Source organism: Periplaneta americana, chromosome 15, assembly GCF_040183065.1.
Source record: "Periplaneta americana isolate PAMFEO1 chromosome 15, P.americana_PAMFEO1_priV1, whole genome shotgun sequence".
Taxonomy (NCBI): domain Eukaryota; kingdom Metazoa; phylum Arthropoda; class Insecta; order Blattodea; family Blattidae; genus Periplaneta; species Periplaneta americana.
The window spans coordinates 141,695,725-141,715,134 of record NC_091131.1 but is presented as its reverse complement, the minus strand read 5'-3'; the positions used below and the strand labels follow the sequence as shown (position 1 = coordinate 141,715,134).

Here is a 19,410-nt window from a genome sequence, read left to right as displayed (position 1 = left end):
TTGTCTATCCAAGAATCTCCGAGAATCACCTTTAATAACGAAGCTTCTCTTCAAAATTGACTTGACTATTTCTTCAACTCCAACTCACTGGATTTCTTCAGGCGTGGAATCAAGAAACTGCTGAAACGTTGTGTTCTGTCATAAATAATGTAGGAAAATATATTATTAATTAGCTTACGTATTTTATTTATGTAAAATAAATACTTTTGAATTTAATAAAAATTGCTACGAATTTATGCAACAATCTGGTACTAACAGAAACATTAATCAAAATTGAAATGCTAAAATCTGATCACAAACATTTCTATAAACCGTAAAGTTGATGGCGATGTCCATTGTTATAAAAATTATTTTTCTTGTTGTGTCTGAAACAAATAATCAAGGAAATACCATAAATACATGATACAGATATTAACTGACGCTTCCCCAAGATGGGTTCTCTACACCGCGAACTTCCTCTGTGGTTTTTCTTTTCCTGTTATGACTGATGTAACAATATGAAGAAGTAGGTGTGTATTGTGGCGAATGACGAAATGGACAATTCGCAATAATGCATATGTTATTTTATTAACTGATGCTTCCCCAGGAAGGATTCCCTGCTCTTAAAGATTACTCTATGTTTTTTTGTTCCTATTGATCATTACAACATACACAATGCCACTTATTTGCGGCTTCTTGACACCAGGATCTGAAGAGGTAGAAGAGATGACATGTAGTTTGATACTCCCGACAATAGCATCGGTAGTTTGCTTTCTAAACTGTTACTATATACACCGCGAGCACAAAAAGTTTATATGATTTCTTTTAAATTATGTACTACAAATGTTTTATTTTACTTAGACGTATGAAACCTTTACAAGAAAAGGCACATCTGGAACTTTTAAATGTGCTCAGTGTGACACGGCGTCAGGCGATAAGCTGATGAAACTGTTTCCATATTCTTCTCAGCATACCACCATCAATGTTGGTAATTCGCAGCTTCATCTCAGCAAGACGGCGTAGTAAGGATGGAACAAACACGACTTCCTTTATGTAGCCCAACAAAAAGAAGTTGCCGTGAGTTAGATCTAGCGAACGGAGAGACCACCTTAAAAGATTCAAATCGTTCTCTCCTGTACGTCCCATCCAGTGCCGTGGTGGATAGGTATTAATATAAACGGCGTACTTCACGTTGAAAATGCGCCACTGTGTCATCATGTTGAAAAATGAAGTCACTCTTATCATCATTTAGCTGTGGCATCATCCATTTGCTAAGCAAATCAAGATAACAGGCCTCTGTTAGTGTTGGTTCAATGAAGAAAAATGGTTCGCATGCCTTTTCGCATGACATTGCGCAGAACATATTAAACTTCGGTGAATCACGTTCATTTTCAACATAATTATGCTCGTGGATTCTCATATCCCAAAATTCTCACATTATGACGATGACTTTTCCACTCCTATGAAAGGTTGCTTCATCACTTAATACCAGTTTGTCAGCAAAAACAATCTTGTAGTCGCCATTTTTAAACAACAAAAAAATCTGGACAGTTATCACAACCACCTATAACACAGGCCAACAAAAAAACTTTTTCTTTGTGCCTTTTTTTTTAGTTCTCTTCTTGAGATCATTTGGTGCGCTGATTCAGAAAATGACATTGGATAGACCGTATTAGCTCTAGTTTCTTAGATATTGTTAAACTTATGTAATAATTATATAATATATATTATAATTCTGTTTTGTTACAAAATTATTTGTAATAACGTCTAGATGGTTTTCATGTAACCAAAAAATTCATTTTGATGGTTTATTTCTTTATTGATAATATCGCAGAAATCAATTCAAATAGTCATATCCTGATGTACCTTTAGCTATGAGATCTGTGCCGTACTCGCATCTTTTACTATTCCACCCTTACATGAGTTACGGTACCATAGCTATTAGAAGATGGATCTTATATGTCTGATATAGCATACGAGACTTCTTCTTAATTGAGGGGCTTAGAACAAAAATCAGGTAAGTGATGGAAACCTTTTTTGAGGAAATTACAGTTAAAGTTCTACACGCAATGGAATATTATACACTAGTTTGGTGAAATGATGCCCATATAGCAGCACTGCATAGTGTGATCACTTACCTGATTTTATCCCAAAGAAACATCCTTTTGGGCTATCACAACACGCACTTACCTCATTTTTTTTTTAAATAATGTCACTTACCTGCTTTTTGTTCTAAGCCCCTCAATTGTAAGCCTATCGATAGTTCTATCATTAGTCCGTCTGTTTCCTATTAAAACTGTTCAACTTATCGTGCATACTTGCAAGTTTTTTTCTGCATTTTCTTCTTCACTTTTCTAATCACACTATTAAACAATATTCTTACAGTTACGCTTTGTAAAGACATTTTCATTTACTGTATGATTTATATTTCATATTATCAGGAACGTGAAAAATAAATCTAGTCAAACATTGACATCAGCGTTTGGTAAATAATCACAAAAGTAAAGCATTAATGGGATTTTCCAGAACAGAAGAGATGAGGTCGGGACAGGGATTTCCAATCACATCACACTTCATTTCCTTTATCACACAACTTTATCGTTTCCGTTTCCTTGTCACAATTGATATCTTACTTCCGGTCTTATTTTCAATCAGTGATAAAAATAAATACGAAAAGAATGTAATGTTTTACAATGAGATTTACTGCCTTAGTAAGTAGCTGTTAACAAAGACCCATAGTGAAAAGACAAAGAATACTGTATTATAGACATTAACCCTGCACGCCAAAGATACATAGGCCTACAATAGATAATTATTTGCAATAGGGCTAATCGTCTTAAACAAGTGATACCTCCTAGCTTTTAAACTATTACTTATGGAGAGGAGAAAATACAGTCCTTGAAATAAAATCGTGATTATTACAGAAAAATGAGCAAATATTTTGTTTTAATATGTTAATGAGGTATTGTGAACTATTTACTGTTGTTAAATTTTGAATCCAAAAATCATTTGCATATTTTCTAGATTAGCAAGTTTTTTCCCTCTTATTTTCTTAACGACAAAGTTATCTTTTTCGGTACTTTATAGATTGTGATACTATGTTCGAATCCATTCTTTCTACATGGCGCTTGTATTTCTATAGTTGGTGATTTCATTAACAAAACTTTTTACAATCATTTTTTGTCAGATGCCTCCTCTTTTTCATGTTGCAATACTGTAAGTCCCGCTAATGAGCCTATTGATCTCATTTATGCATTTTTACTCTTAAAAAAGTGCTCTAGAAATTTCAGTAGCATCATGAACAACAGAAGTGTTAGCGTAAATCAACAAGATGATTATACATTTTAAAACTAAGTTAGAAAACAGGAAAAACTAGTTCCAATATTGTTCCTTCTGTAGTGTTTTGTGCCACACATGAACAACCTTTGCATGGAAATAGCTCAAACTCTGATGTGCTGCACGATTTACTAACTTTCCGTGTAGAGGCTGTGGATGGTATCCTTAAAGAACATTTTGAAACTGCCGCTAGAAATATAAACTTCAGTTCGGACGCAAAATGAACTAATACCAGTGTACGGTCAGGTGATTAGAGAGCAATTAGTTCAGAAAGCTAATAACTCAGTTGCATTCATTAGCGGATGAAACGACTGATATTGCGGGAACAAAGTTGTCTTTAGGTATTCGCTTTGTTGATGGGAAAAGAGAGGACGCAAGGTGCGTGATAATACATAGGTTTTGTTCCCCGTAATTAACTCGATGCGAAATCAGTAGAAACAACTATTTTAAAATATTTATCGACTTGTGATTTCGATATCTCTAAAATGGTCGATCAAGGGCATGACGGCTATTCTGTAATGGTAGGAAAAGTGGGAGGTGTTGCAAAACTTATTAACGACAAACACCCTAAGGCACTCTTCCTTTATTGTGCAGCCCACAGACTAAATCTTCTATTAAACAATCTAAATGAAGTGGACAGATTAGTGAATTCCTGCGAAACAGTAAAAGAAATCATTATGTTTTTCTGAGAAAGCACGGCTTTCATGGAAATAGCCACATATTGACGAATGTTTCAGTTGAATTTTCAAATTTTCTTTATAATTTCCTTTTAGCATAAGTTATAAGGATATTTACCGGGCTGAAGCCTGGCCGTGTTTACATAAAAAACGAAAGACGTTAATAATACCGTAAATCAAAATAAGCTTCATAATTTTATTTTAGATTTAAGAGTATTTCTTCAGAGAACGAATTTGCAAAGATGGTAAATTGTGTATTTTCAAGCAGACTCAAATTTGGAATTTTGAACAAACCTTTGATTAATATTCATTTTGGTAACGTCTAGAATTGCATTGAACAAGCGCTTATAGCCTATAAAATTTTCTTATTCTGTCCAGGAATTGCATCCAGCCGTGATGTTCCAGATTGAGGATAATTTTCAGCAGCAAAATCTTCCTCAAAATAACTTCCCAGTCCTTGTTTGTACTCCTCCAAATTATTAATTTTTATATTACAAAAAGCAACATCTGTTACGTTTTGAAATATAATATCAGATTGTGAGAATATTGCAGCCAATACTAATAGCAGGAAATAAAATCAAAGTCCTTCAATAAACTTAACAGCCTTTGTGCACAAACGACAGTTTCGTGGTCCCATTCACAATCTTCATTATCTATTATTGATTCAAATAAATATTCCAACTTTGATTATTTAGAGAAAAAAATTGGAAAATCCAGCAAGATTAATGAAGATCGCTTTTACTTGTTTAATAGAATTGGGAGACTGAAATAAGACTAAGGTTTAGTTTGTGCACAAAAATCGCTGACTTACAGTGGCTGCGAAATTTTGCATGTTAACTATTATGTTCTCCCGCCATGTCAGCCACTCCATTATAGGTTTGAGAAATAAGTTAATGACTGTAAGAGCATGTTCAAGAAGAGCACTTGCGGATTATTCTTACTCACGTCTGTGCATTTAAAACACCTTCAACGCCGCCATCTTCTGTTACGTATCGCAGAATTGAAGATAACTGCGATTTCATACTGATATCAGAACTCACCTAGAATTAAAGCTACGAAAGGAGTTTTATAAAACTCTTTCCTAATTTTATCATGCATGACTTCGCCCACTGAAAATATCAAGTCATTCTGCACACTGGCACCAAATTATATGGGCTCGAACTCAACCAATAATAATTTGTGATGTTGTTATTATTATTATTATTATTATTATTATTATTATTATTATTACTATTATTATTGTTGTTATTATTAATTTACGAGATTTATTTAACTTATAACGCAAGTGCTTGAGCCCACCCAATCTTTTTCAAAAGTTGGCACCACTGAATTCTGAATTGAAGGTGAAATGCCACGAAATACAGTGGAGTATTCTAAACGTGTTTTCAGTAAACTGTCGTGTCTTACAATCTCATTAAAATGTTCTGTAAGACTACTTTATTCTTTAATAATTTACTCTCGTCATGTCCTCCAAATAAAAGGCCTAATTTTCCAAGATCCTTATAGGATGGCCAAAAATTTTCCTGTTCTACCAAGTTCACTATGCTTTTCAATAGAAAGTCTATACTGTTCACTTAAAGCAGATTCAATACTTTGGGTTTTTCCAAAGACATGCAGTTGTTTTTCCACGCTTATTGTGACTTGCAGAGTCTTGAGGTCGTTTCCTGGATGTGTAAATATTATTTAAATCACTGTAAAAATATGTATCATTCTACACAGATTTTTTTACGAGAAAATGAATAATAATAATAATAATAATAATAATAATAATAATAATAATAATAATAATAATAATAATAATAATTTATTTTAGCCGGCAGAATTAAGGTCTTAAGGTCTCCTCTTCCACTCAACCAGCAAAAAGTATACATACATATATGTATATGAACTTACTTGCGGATTATGCTACAAAGAATACAACAATTTGATTTAGATAAGAGTTACATGCATACAAGAGTTACTTATGAATTAAACAGTAAAATACTGTACTATGAACTATTAATTAAACAATGAAATACAAACTGTGCAGCAGAACTAAGCTAAAATACATATATTTTTAATATATTTCAAATAATGTTGGATAATAGGAAGATATTATTATGAGACAATTTTGAAAATACAGCACTATCAGGATGATGTCTAAAGGAAGAAGTTATCATGTAGTCAATGTTATTTTAAGTCGGTTTAATTGGAGTGATTGCTAATAAGATTATCCTTTAAGCTATTTTTAAAAATGTTTATTGTCTTGCAGCCCCTAATAATTTGTGACAAGGAATTCCATTGTTGCGAGGTGGATACTGTAAAAGATGATGAATAACAAGATCTTCTGTAGCGTGCCACAGATGACTGATATGGTATTTACGTCGTGGTTAGAGTATAGTAAGAGAAACGAGACGAATGGTAATTTGGTGTTAAAGTATACAGAATTCGAAAGAGTAAAGACAAAGAGTGTAAAGTTCTACGCTCTTTGAGTCGGAGCCACGAAATACTTACGAAGGACGGTGATATGTGATCATATCGTCGGATGTTGCACGTATCTGACGCACATATTCTGAACTCGCTGTAACTTGACTGACAGTTGAGAACTTAGGTCACTTAACAGAACAACACAATAATCGAAGTATGGCTTTAATAGGATAAGTTTTAGTTGATGGGGCAAGAACGACTCAAACAGTGAATGGAGGAACAGATTTGTTTACTTTTTACGACAAATGAATAAGGGATTAGTGTGTTGTTAAGTTATTAAGAGAGTTAACTAAACTTTTATGGCCAATAAATGATAGTTTGAGTCTTACTTGAGTTAAGTGCGAGACCAAAATTGCCGCCTAAGTCAAGACAGTAGCTAGGTTACAATTCAACTTATCAATTGATTCACTGATCGTATTGGATCTAAAACGTATATAAAGTTGTAGGTCGTCGGCATAGAAGTCATATCGGAAAAGTGTAAGTTCTTTGACACGTCGTTAATGTAGATAGAGAAGAGTAGTGGTTCTAATACGGAGCCATGCGGCACTGCCGCCTTTGTGCATCATGATGGAGAGAACTGATTATCAAGTGAAATACACTGTTGGCGGTAACATAGGTAGGAGGGCCATCCAGCTCAAGGTATTGTCTGACAGATGCAAAGTCTTCATCTTTGCAAGAAGCAGATCGATATCAATAGAACTAAAGACATTGCTGAAATAGAGAAGAGTTAGTACCGTTACTTCACCCCTATGCAAGCTTCACGGATATCTTCAGTCACTTTAAATAGAGGTGTATTAGTGCTGTGTCCAGGCCTAAAACCCGATTGATAGTCATCAAGGCGTTTGTGTTCGTCGAGATAGTTGGTAAGTTGTCTGTGTGCAGTATGTTCTAATGCTTTTGAAAGAGTGGGAAGAATTAATATCGGTCTGTATTGGTGTACTGTAGAAGGCGTGTTAGATTTAGGTAAGCCTAAAGGTTTTACTAATGCCATTTTCCAGAGTGAGAGATAGAACCCAGTCATAATCGATGTATTGAATATATGGGTAAAGGTCGGCAAGATCACATCTATTATTTTACATAGAAGAGTGATATTTATATTGTCTATACCTTGGGCTTTAGATTTCATACGTCAGTCTTCATTACGTCAGTCGGATTAATGTGTTTAAAGAAGAATTTATCCTACACAGGTTGGGGGTAAGATTGAAGAAATTCAAGAGTCTCTTGTTTATTTAATGGTTCAAGTGGAGCAGTGACAAATGTTTATTTGGACTATTGAGTGTCAAGTTGATGTTATCTACCCGAGGCTTTGCTTTTGTTAGACCCAGGTTATTACGGTTACGCCACAATTATTTCATACTGACCGAAGGTAGAATAAGGAAATGTGCATGACGTAATTTAGCATTTCTTACTGTTTGATTACATTTATTTCTTAGAAATTTGTAATTATTAAAATCTAATTCGTCCTTGCTCCGTCTGTATTTACGATAAGCAGTGTCTCTGTTATAAGTAATTTTAAGGCATCGCACATCCAAGCGCAGGGCGTCTACCGACTCGTCTGATTTTCAAGGGTGCGTGATTATAGTATAACTGAACTACTACGTCGTTAAATTTTTCGATTTTGTCGTCAATGTCTGGTAAATTCCACACTTCAGTCCAAGGTACGATAAGTGCGTTATTGATTAATTCATCATGATCAATATGCTTCAAGTCACGGTATGATGTGATGTGAGGTTTATATTTTGGACAATATAAGGAATATTCTAGTAAGATTATGTCGTGAGCTGAGATACCTGGCGCTGGTAGTTGTCCATTCGTTAGTACTAGCTGAGGATTAGTCGTAGCAATAATGTCAAGAAGTGCCTCCGATTTCTGGGTGTGGTGGCTATCTGTGGAAGAAAGGATGGATATATTGTAAGACTGAAACATGTTTTTAAGTTGAATTGTAGCGTAATTAATTGAATTTAATAAATTTGTATTGAAATTGCCTAAAATAATAGTATGGTCATAATGAGGCGCAAGATTATGCAAAGATGTTTCAAGATCACTTAGGAAACCTGATTTAGTGGGTTTGTTTACAACTCCAAGGAGACACTTTTTGTTGCTTGCACCGACTTCGATAAATATATATTCAGGCTGTTCTAAGAATTCGTTCGAAGACTAATGGACAATTTTAAACGTTAAGTCCGATCGCACATGGGCTATAACGCACCACCTCCGCGTTTACCGATTCGATCATTTTTACAGAGTGTGTAATTATCTAAACTTACAAGAGAAGATGATAAGGAAGGCTTCAACTACAGTTTAGAGATAAGAATAGCATGAAGGAACAAAGGGTAGAAAATAGATTGAACTCGTTGAAATAAGAGAGAAGGCTTTGAGAATTTATGTGGGCTACTTTTAAAGTGTTAGGATGCGAGCTGAAAGACGATTTTAACAGGACACTGGTCGAAGGTGTAAGTGTAGTGGGTTAAGAGTGACCGGGGTGGATGGGGGTGTGGCTGTGGGAGGGAATGCAGAAAAGTGAAAAGTGTGAGGGGATGCAGACAGCAGACAACGGTGCAGTCAATACTGACAACTTACAGAAACTAAATTAATATAAAGTAATAGTAATGCAATAATGACAGACATTAATAATAATAATAATAATAATAATAATGATAATAATAATAATAATAATAATAATAATAATAATAATAATAATAATAATAATAATAATTCATGCGAAATAACAGTAATAGTGAACATTGGAAGCCTACCAGTAAAAATTGAATTATGAACTAAGAAAATGTGGTAGTACTGGGTGTTCAGTTCAAAATGTGTCATGGCTCGCTGTATGTCGTCATGTGGCTAGCCGATGAGCCTACAGAATTCAATCTTCCTACATTTCCGCAGAGGCGTATTACCTATGAGCCAGAGAAGTTGCCTAGCAAGTATGGTGTTCATTCTGAAGAGTACGTACCGATACGTACGGTAACGCCGATAGTGGCAGGAATGTGAACTGTTTGGAAACACGTACTGTCGGGATATGGGGAGAGAGTTAAGACGATTACTTACGTATTTGTTGACATTAACTTCGACGGTCAACATGGACACGGAGCATTTGATTTATGTTGTGGAATGTTGCCGTACGTAACCGATGATAACAAATACCCTGCGTACGACTTGCCCGCCCAAAACACAGTTCGAAAGAGGTTATGGTAGCACACAGACCGTACAGACCGCCATCTGTCGCTACGACGTTCAAGTTATATCGTACACGTTCTCAAGTTCAGATTGAACGCCTTGAATAATAGGCAACTTCTCTGATATATAAGATGAAACTCGCTTCAAATCGGTGACTCAACAACAGTGACGTCATGACACACTTTGAAATGAACACCCAGTATATGATATGGACTAGTGCTTGCGTATGAATTACGGCAGATCAGAAGCTTTTACAATTTTATGTTTCACATTTACAATTTTAACAAAAATAATGCCATCTGTGGTCCAGACATTAGTTAGTCCACATCTCGCGATGCAGTCTTTCAGTAGTGCATGCCGGGATTGCGTTAAATCTTCTCTCAACGTTACATCCGATCTTTTTAACAGTTTTTTAAATTAATGAACACTTCTCTTCTTTTGCGGTAGCTTACAAATTTGACGATCACCGGTCGGGGTTGGTCTCCTTGCCTCCCACCGCGGTGACTCCTATCGATGTCACTCACCACCAGGTTGACACCGACTCTTGCCGCGATTTCGATGGCGATTTGATGTGTGTCCTCGTTGCTTTTTTCCGGAATTCCAAATATACGGAGACACTGCCGGCGCTGATATTGTTCTAGAGTGTCCTGTTTTTCTTCCAACTTCCTTTCTAGGCTGGTAATTTTCTCATCTTTCTCACGAAGGTATGCCTCCAGTTTTTCGGTCACCTCCGTATTGCGAGCGAGGGCTGATTTCAGCTCCAACACTATCGAGTCTTCGATGAGATTGGCAAGACCCGCCATTATGGTGGAATCTTTCCTCAAACACACGCTTCACAAAATCTTCAATAGTTTCATCCTGTTGCCTGTTTCTTCCACGACCAATGATAGCAGGATTTATGGAACAACAGATGTAGAACAATAGATACTAAAAATAACAGACGAAATGAGGGTACACCTCCAGAAAAAATATGGCGATACACGAGATCAAACTAGCGTTACTACTCACTGTCCGCCATGACAATATGATAAACAAGGACAGAAAAAAATACTCATTCCTACACAGCCACGCCAGTTTTAACATCATTAACAACATTACTTGTATCTGGCACAGACTTTCCCGGTTCGGTAATATTTAGAAGAGTTCGAGACAGAAGAATATATCAGATGATAGACAACATTGAGATATATGCATCATATGAGGAGACAAAGGGGAAGGCAGAAAATAGGAAAGATTGGAGAAAGCTGGGATTGCAGTGAAAGATCTGCCCTTGGGCAGAACATTAAATGAATGAATGAATTTGCAGTTGCGATTCTCAAATTACATTATCACCTTCATCTCATTCAGACACTAAATAACGTAAGATATTAATAAAGTGTCGTAAAATAACCTACTAAAAATAAAAAAATAACGGTTTAACTGAAAAAAAGTTTGAATCCCATTACATTATGGTAAAACTATCAGATATTGAGACGTATGAGTGGTAAGAGATCAACGCGAAAAACAAGACGAAAAAATAGGTACTCCTTTCTCATTTCTTCGACAATCGCTTCATTTGTGTAATAACATACAAAATTAACTGATTAAAAACGCATTTACATTTACAATGTGATGGAACCTTCATGGAAATCTAGCATTACTGCACTTAAGGGTTGCTCGGCAAATGTATAAGTACACTGTCTACCTCAGCAGCAGCAAGTCTTATGCTAGTCTTTTCGTATAATTCTAAGGTGAAGTCAAATCAGAACAATGCTAAAATTTACTAATCGTAGTACACAGATATTATGCTTTTAATTTATAGGCAATCAAGACAGAATTCTCATGAACCAGTAAGGCTGTATCAGATGAAATTTCCTAACAGAGAAATGCCAAATCCGAGAAGGTTTGTTGCTGTGACACAGCGAGTATTAAAACTGGTTGTGTGATTCCAGCCTATAGAAATAGAGGACCGCGGTTAGCCTACCTTCATGTGTTATGTGTTATTTTATTTTCCTGTTTGTTCTGCACAGAATTGATTGCTATCCACGTTCATGTGCAATTTGTTCTTGTAATTCAGCTGAAAGTATAGATATGTTAATAAATTTTATTGTTTTGTGTTATTCAGAAAATCTTAATAAAATACACCTACCATTGTTGAGAATTAGCCTACTTATGCTTGTTGTTTTGTGTTATTCAGAAAATCTTAATAAAATACACCTACCATTGTTGAGAATTAGCCTACTTATGCTACACCTACCATTGTTGAGAATTAGCCATTATGAATTGCAAGATTATCTTTAAGGTATCCGAAATTCTCGTCACCGGAACTCTAGTCATTATACCATCTCGTCACTGCTTCTTAGTCACTCGGTTTTCTGGTCACCCTACATTTTTTGTCACCAGCGTTCTTTGTCATTTCGACGTTTTTGTCACCGCTCCCTTGGTCATCTGTTTGGTAGAAATGAAACATACATACATACATACATACATACATACATACATACATACATACATACATACATACCATACAATAGAAATTAAATTTAATAGTGTATACAGTACTTTGTAATTTATGTTTCAAAAGTTCCAGCTAGATTAGCCTATATCCGATGGTTCTTAGGTAAGCTAGCCCGTCTCCTCCTTTATTATCTGGCTATCGTTCAATAATCGACAAATTCTTTTATCCAAATCCTCGCACTTCTTATTTTACACGGAGGGGAATGTGCTCCTTCTAGTCGCTCAATATCTTGATGTATCCTTTCTATTTTACTCCGCAGTAACTGAAGAACAGAATATGAGGAAGAATGAGGCTTTCCCATGAGATTGTTCAGACGCCTATGTCATGCCTCACATGTGTTAATGGTTCGAGAAAGATTCTCTCTAAATAACAGTTCCATACGGACGGCCGGGGGAAACATCTGCCTCTACCGCCTCTACCGCCTCTACGGCCCTTCACATAGGCCTAATTGTTTTTCACATCGTTAAAGACCGGAATTAATTCATCGATAGCAGTGGCTTCCAAATATTCAAACACATCAATAACATCTTCCTCTGGCACATATGCCAGGGCTTTAAGTGAATGAAATTACGCCCTGTAGTGTGTTCGCTTAATAATTCAAAGGTTATGAGTTCAAGCATTGTTCAAGTTACAATTTTATTTTGTTATCTTTCTTTAGAGATATAAATAATATTCAAGTTATCATTTACATTCTGTTATCGTTCTTTAGCGTTATATATAATATTCAAGTTATCATTTTATTCTGTTATCGCTCTTTAGCGATATAAATAATATTGAAGTTTCATTTATATTCTGTTATTGTTCTTTAGCGTTATAAATAATAGTTGTCATCATTTGTATTTTGTTATTGTTCTTTGCCGATATAAGTAAATGTTAGATTTAAAAAATACAGTTGCATAATTCTAGTGTTAGTTTTTTCTTCTTATATTATTATATTATACTATCCTGTAACGCAATAAAATGAAAAGGAATGATGAGGATTTAAACCTAAGACGTTGACATCTAAATTCCGACGTTTCCGACGTTCTTCCGACTGTGCTACGGGGGCACAAGTAAAGAAGCATCTGCGGAAATTTTGGCCCAATCCCCCTCCAAGACGTTCTGACGATTTGTGGAAGCTTATTATACCGAGGCTGAGAACTCAAAAGACTAGTCGATTTCATGCCCACTCGACTGCAAGTTGTCCTCGAGATGTGAGAAAGATGGACTAAATATCGAATTGTGGCTTTTTGTTTTGTGGTTTTTGAGCTTTTAATTGTTTGAATTTTCTAAGGTACATGCCAGTAAGTTTGTTTTGTTTATGCCACGAAAGATATTCGTATTTTGATTGCGATTATAATATTTCTTTCCATTTGCGGCCATAATGTCATAATAAATAGTGATAAATTCATGGCATAAACATTCACGAACCTGATGTTAATTACTAAAACAGTCATAAAGGAGACAGGGGCAATTATATTTTCTCTCTCTCTTAAAAAAATGCACTAAGTTGTGTTTGAACGCACGACCTCACGGATACCAGCCTGAAATGTCACCATTACGTTAACACAATAACACGGAGAACACTATAATTATAACTGCAGATATCAGGCAACGTGGTCCAACATGTAACATCGTCTGTCTCCGAATTGTACCGGAGATACGCGAAGTAAACTTAGCGGCTACTTTTTCTTTTGACAGCTGTACAAAGCGTAACTGAAGAGTAATCGTAAATTCTATAATAGTCACAATTTTGAGGCATTTTTATGCAAACCTGATTGGTCGTCTACGCATATTACCTAGTAGCATGGGGGTTTACTCTTCAAACTTTACAACATGACAGTTTATACGTTTGATTAAGATATGATGCTTTCTGTTCGAGAATTCCTCTCATATTTCATGAAGGAAAGCTCTGCGCTCAGGTGTTTGCGACTGTGAAGTATTTCAACCTTTTAACGACGTCTGTTTTAAGTCGATTAGGCTATATCGTGTGTTCATTTCCAAATTTTCCACCTTGAATAATTTTAGATATGCAGGGGACACTATTTTGAGGGAAAAATCGATTTAGTTTTCGAGGGGGAGGTTCCAAACCACTGTCTGCCAAATAATAATAATAATAATAATAATAATAATAATAATAATAATAATAATAATAGTAATAATAATAATAATAATAATAATAATAATAATAATAATAATAATAATAATAATAATAATAATAATAATAATTCTGTCGGTCCGTTTCTGAAATAGAGTCAGAAACGTATCATTAAATGAATTACAGTTTTGTTGATATTAAACCGTATTATGAAGATCCTGTGATATTAATGTGTATACTAGAAAACATATGTTATTTTCCTGGAATAACTGGAGTTCCTATTGTTGTACAGTTATCCGACGGGCTTTTTTTTTTAAGTTTATTTATACACGCTTTAACATCGTACGTCATGTCATGTATGTAGGATCTTTGGTTATTTACCACTAAGCCGTGAACTATTGCTGTGATTCTGTTTCCAATGTCATTTGTTATAAATGACTTATATCCATTTCAACCGAATCAATTTGAGCTGAGCTGGTGTAAAAGGTGACAAGACGTCCGTTTTTAACGGGATTGTCCCTCAGCCTCTCGTCCGGTGTTACGAGAAAAATATGAATGGGACGTTAAATGTCCCTTTTTCTAATTTTCTTTAAAAATGTCCGTTTTGTGTTTTTGTAAATCCCGCGATTTGTTCTAAAATTATTTCGAGTATTATAAAAACTATTCAGAGGTGAAATGAAACATTCGAAGTGGTAAAAAATGAAGGCTTTTTTTTTAAACATTATCCAGATTGTAAGTTTTGTATCTAAAATCCCCGGCAGCAATATATATTCGGAAAAGCCGTTTTCGTTGATTATCTGTCTTCAGACTGTTGACAGAAATTAGGACTCTGTTAAAACACTAAAGGCAATATTGATTGCAAAATGCCATTTCATTTTAAGGATATTTCTTGCATGGAGTACTACAATTTACTGAAGAAAAGACCACAGCTCTTAAAGGAAACCTATTCGTCACCAAAGTATGGCATTCGTGGTGCAGATAAATGTCCTGGGACTGGAGTAGGCTAAAAAGTAGCTATGTAAAGCTGACTTAACTACTATAATAAATTGCTAGCTGGAATTAAAAAAGGGAGTATAGTGAACGCACGTAGATAAAATGTCGAATCATGCCAGCTTGCAATGAGCGTCCCTTTCTTTTCATTTTGGTAGTCTAGTCACCTTAATATAAATAAATTATTTACCTGTAAAGTTTAGTTGATATCGGACTATACCTAGGAAGAAACTGTGCTGTTACTGCGTGTATTAAGTACAACGAAAACAGCTCTAAAAATCAGTATCAGTCGCACCACACCTCGCTCCATAGTATGTAATATATTTTCTGCACGCTATGTATACGTCAGTGGTCGTCAGCACTCGTTGAAATGGGTATCAAGTAAACAGTGTATCGGAAAATGCACGGTGGCACAGAAGGGTGAGGGAAAAAGCATCCTTAGCTTAGGATTCTATTTGCCGCACCGTTAAACATTATCATGTCGTAGCGTCTATGATAATAAATCGCGCTGTAATTTTTAGGATTGATAGATAGAAAAAAAATTCGAAATCAAAATCTTTTTTCGAAAGTGGGGGAAAAAAATATTAACTTCGAAGTGACCTGTTCAAAATAAAACATTGGCATCCTCAAAAGTTAGTAAGCGGCAAACTTTTCTATTTTTCACTTTAGATGTGGGAGACAAAGCAAGAGAAAAGTTTAGTAAGAAAGAAGATTAGTTTTAGAAGTGGTTGCTATTGAAAATCTTTACTAGTTTCCGAGTTAAGACGAGTTAAACTGAGGAGCATTTTGCGTCTGGCTGACTTTCGTAGGCAGACTGATAAACTTTGTCTGTTAGAACTGTGGATTCTCAGATTTGTCTTCGAAATGTTTCCATTGCTTAAAGTTTTCGAGTTAATCGTGAGTTTTGAAATTATATTACATAACATTTATGTGATTAAATACTAGTGAGACATATTTTGAAATTCAGAAAATTGAAAAAATGTCATAGTTGTCTTTATCATTATTATTGGTAATACTGTCAGTTATTACTATTACTATTATTATTATTATTATTATTATTATTATTATTATTATTAGTGCTGTTGATCGATCAAAATGTTTAATCGATTAACTATTTGAATTTAATCAATTAAATGATAGATTAATCGAATTTTGATCGAGTTGAAAAAATGTTTTAAGACACTGTAATACACAATTATTTTTAAGTTTAACTTGTGATCAGTGATAAGCATAAATATTAAATTAATGTTGTACATCTGTACAGCTATATTGTATCGTTATATTACAAAAAAACTATTTTAATTATTTACTAACATATTTATTATGAGGCTTATAATTTATTGTGTCAATTTCTCCTAAACCTTTTGAGACAAATATAAGTAACAAAAAGAATGAAGACTCACCTAGTTAATAGTGCTTCATCCATGATTTTAAACATGTGAGTGCATTCACATGCTCCGAATTAAGTGCCGGTCTACGTTTAGTAACAATGTTTCCTGCATCACTAGAAACGAAAAACCTTTATTTTTCTGTCAAGCACTTCTCCACGATCGTTCAATTTAAATCGAAACGTTTCACCGAGTTTACCTCTCAAATTCTCATATGACATAATGGAGTTTACACTTTTCACAAACCACAGAAAACTGATTTTTCTTTTTTCTTTATAAAACTAAACACACAACCTTCGTATAAAACTCAATACAGAAACTGCAACTGCAAAAGTACAGCGGTCGAAACAGAAGACTGGCACTATTGTAATCGAATTACCAGATTTTAAAAAGAGAAGGTAGTTACGCTGTCACATGCACACCCAGTGTAGACATGGCTATTTTAAAAGGGATGAGGGGGACGAGTCCCAGAAAAGTATGTATTTCATATGCTAGGAAGATGAGCTAACAACAAGGTGGAAGTTTTCTAGGATAACCATAAAACTTAATAAGGGTTTCGCATTGTGTTTCAACTTTCAATAGAGATAGACTAGAACGACTAGGTCACTGTCCTCATATTTCCATTTCTTTCTGAAGTGTTTGTGCAAAGATTTTTCTTACTCTAGCTAGCTTACAGTTAGAAAATAACAGTACTCTTGTGCTTTTAAGTAAGCAATTTCCGAGAGAGAAATATTGTCGGAATTTGTAGTATGAGTTTCCATTAAAATAATAATATATACTACAACCAATTAATTTTAATCGACTCGATATTCCATTAAATATTTTTGATCGATTAATCTTACAACAGAAATTATCGATTAATCGATCAAATTCCACAACACTAATTATTATTATTATTATTATTATTATTATTACTATTATTGTTATTCTATTATTATTATTATTGTTATCATTATTATTATTATTATTATTATTATTATTATTACTATTATTATTATTATTATTATTATTATTATTATTATTATTATTATTATTATTATTATTATTATTATTATTATTATTATGTGGACTGAAACTTGTTTCATTTTCCTGCCTTAGCACAAGAGCCATTCCACTTCAAACCTATGAAGATTTTATATTGCTATCTTCAGTTTTTTCGGGTACTTTTAACTCTAAAATAAATTATATCCGAGTATATATTTTTAAAATGTAATTTCGGCAGATATTAATTTACGAAATTTTCGAAAAATCATTTATGCCAATTTCTTGGGTATACCTATCTCCAGTTCTAATCAGTCTTGGACTCAGATGAAAAGTTAAAATCTCAGTAAAATAATGGGATATTCTACATATCAAGATTTGTGGCTTGTGTTCTTCTTTCACTGGACTCCACAATTTCAGAAGATATATACTTTTAAGTTACTGACATTGTAAACGAACATACTAAGTATTTATTAATCATATAAAATATGTTTATTTAGATGCATACGTGAACATTGTTTGCTTCATTAAACTATTATTGCTGACGTAATTTCTGGCACTAACGGAAACCCCACCACTGAAATACTGTATACCCGCCAGCAGCCATGGATGCTCTATAGTGCTTGCGGGTAAGTGACGCTAGCCAGAAGATGCACTGTGCTGATGACCGCTGGTCTACGTTCTAACAAATAGTCACTGCACCTTGAATATCCGCTATATGTTTTTAAAATGATTTTGCAGGAGAAAGAAAAACGCATTTCACATTTAGGCCTAAGGCCATTGATTTTCAAAGCTACTTTCGGTATAATTTCAATCATTACATGATAAATGATAAAATTATATCTAAATAGCTTTGAATATCAAGGGAATTAAAAGCGACAATGCTCTGTTCGTTCTCCTGCAAAATCTTAAAAATAAAACATATAGCGGATTTTGGAGACACTGAGAATATTATTGGTTCTAATCATTACGCAAGGAGCGTGCTTCTCCAATAGTGAAAGTATGTGGACTGTCTTACCTTGATCAGAGAGCTATGGTGGTAGGCGAAAGACTAGTTAGACATGAAGATAGGTGGGGTTTATAATACATTATGTAGACTCTCTCCGCACGGGATTTCCTCGCCAGTAGCTGTGTGTTGAGATCCTCTGGCACTCCCATCCTGCACTTTTTTCCTTGTTCCGTGAGATACAGGAAGAATATAAACATCATTTATATTATTCAAGTAGCTACGTACATATGTATACGTAACGTAAAATACATGCAGAACATTCCGGGAGCAACCATACCAAATCAAGGATAAAGTTCAAATAAACATTGAACATGAAAGTTTTGTTGTCGATCTGAAGTCCACGAGTGATCTGAATGTTTCGGGAATACCGTGTGATAGAGAAATCACTTGGCAATAGGGAAAACATTATTATTGTTAAATTACAAGTGTAGAGTCATGACAAATACAACAAGGACCACGACAAGGACCATGATAAGGATCAAGACGAGGACCACGATAAGAATCATTAACTACAAGGATCACGATAAGGATTTTAATAAGGATCACGATATGGACCATGACAAGGATCACGACAAGGATCACGATAAGGATTACGATAAGGACTACGGTATGGCCTACGAATAGGGTTACAATAAGGGTTACGACATGGACCACGACAAGCACCATGGTCCAAATTTCATGACCCTTATAGACTTTGTCTTTGTACATGTTATAACACTTATCATGGTCCTTGTTATGGCCCTTATCGTGATCCTTGTTGTGGTCCTTATCGTGGTCCTTGTCGTGGTGTTTGTAGTGGTCCATATCGTGATCCTTATCGTGGACAT

At 34.7% G+C, this 19,410-nt stretch overlaps 1 protein-coding gene across 5 annotated transcripts in view; it reads right to left on the bottom strand.

Annotated features, from left to right (window-relative positions):
* The window catches only part of LOC138715414 (lysozyme 1B-like), an 83,587-nt gene extending 64,873 nt beyond the window's left edge, over positions 1-18,714 (bottom strand). The window contains exons 1-2 of one of the 5 annotated variants that reach the window (XM_069848278.1): positions 18,593-18,607; positions 8,249-8,344 (exon numbers count right to left, since the gene is read on the bottom strand). Coding sequence is in view for 2 of the 5 variants with exons in the window: in XM_069848274.1 (XP_069704375.1) it covers positions 16,609-16,643 (35 nt within the window). In the remaining 3 variants the exon portion in view is untranslated. Of the gene's footprint in view, positions 1-29; positions 136-2,297; positions 2,333-8,248; positions 8,345-16,608; positions 16,647-18,592 lie in introns of those variants that run through there. The other 4 variants (XM_069848275.1, XM_069848274.1, XM_069848273.1 and 1 more) reach the window with 4 other exon arrangements.
* Between the last annotated feature and the right edge of the window lie 696 nt (positions 18,715-19,410).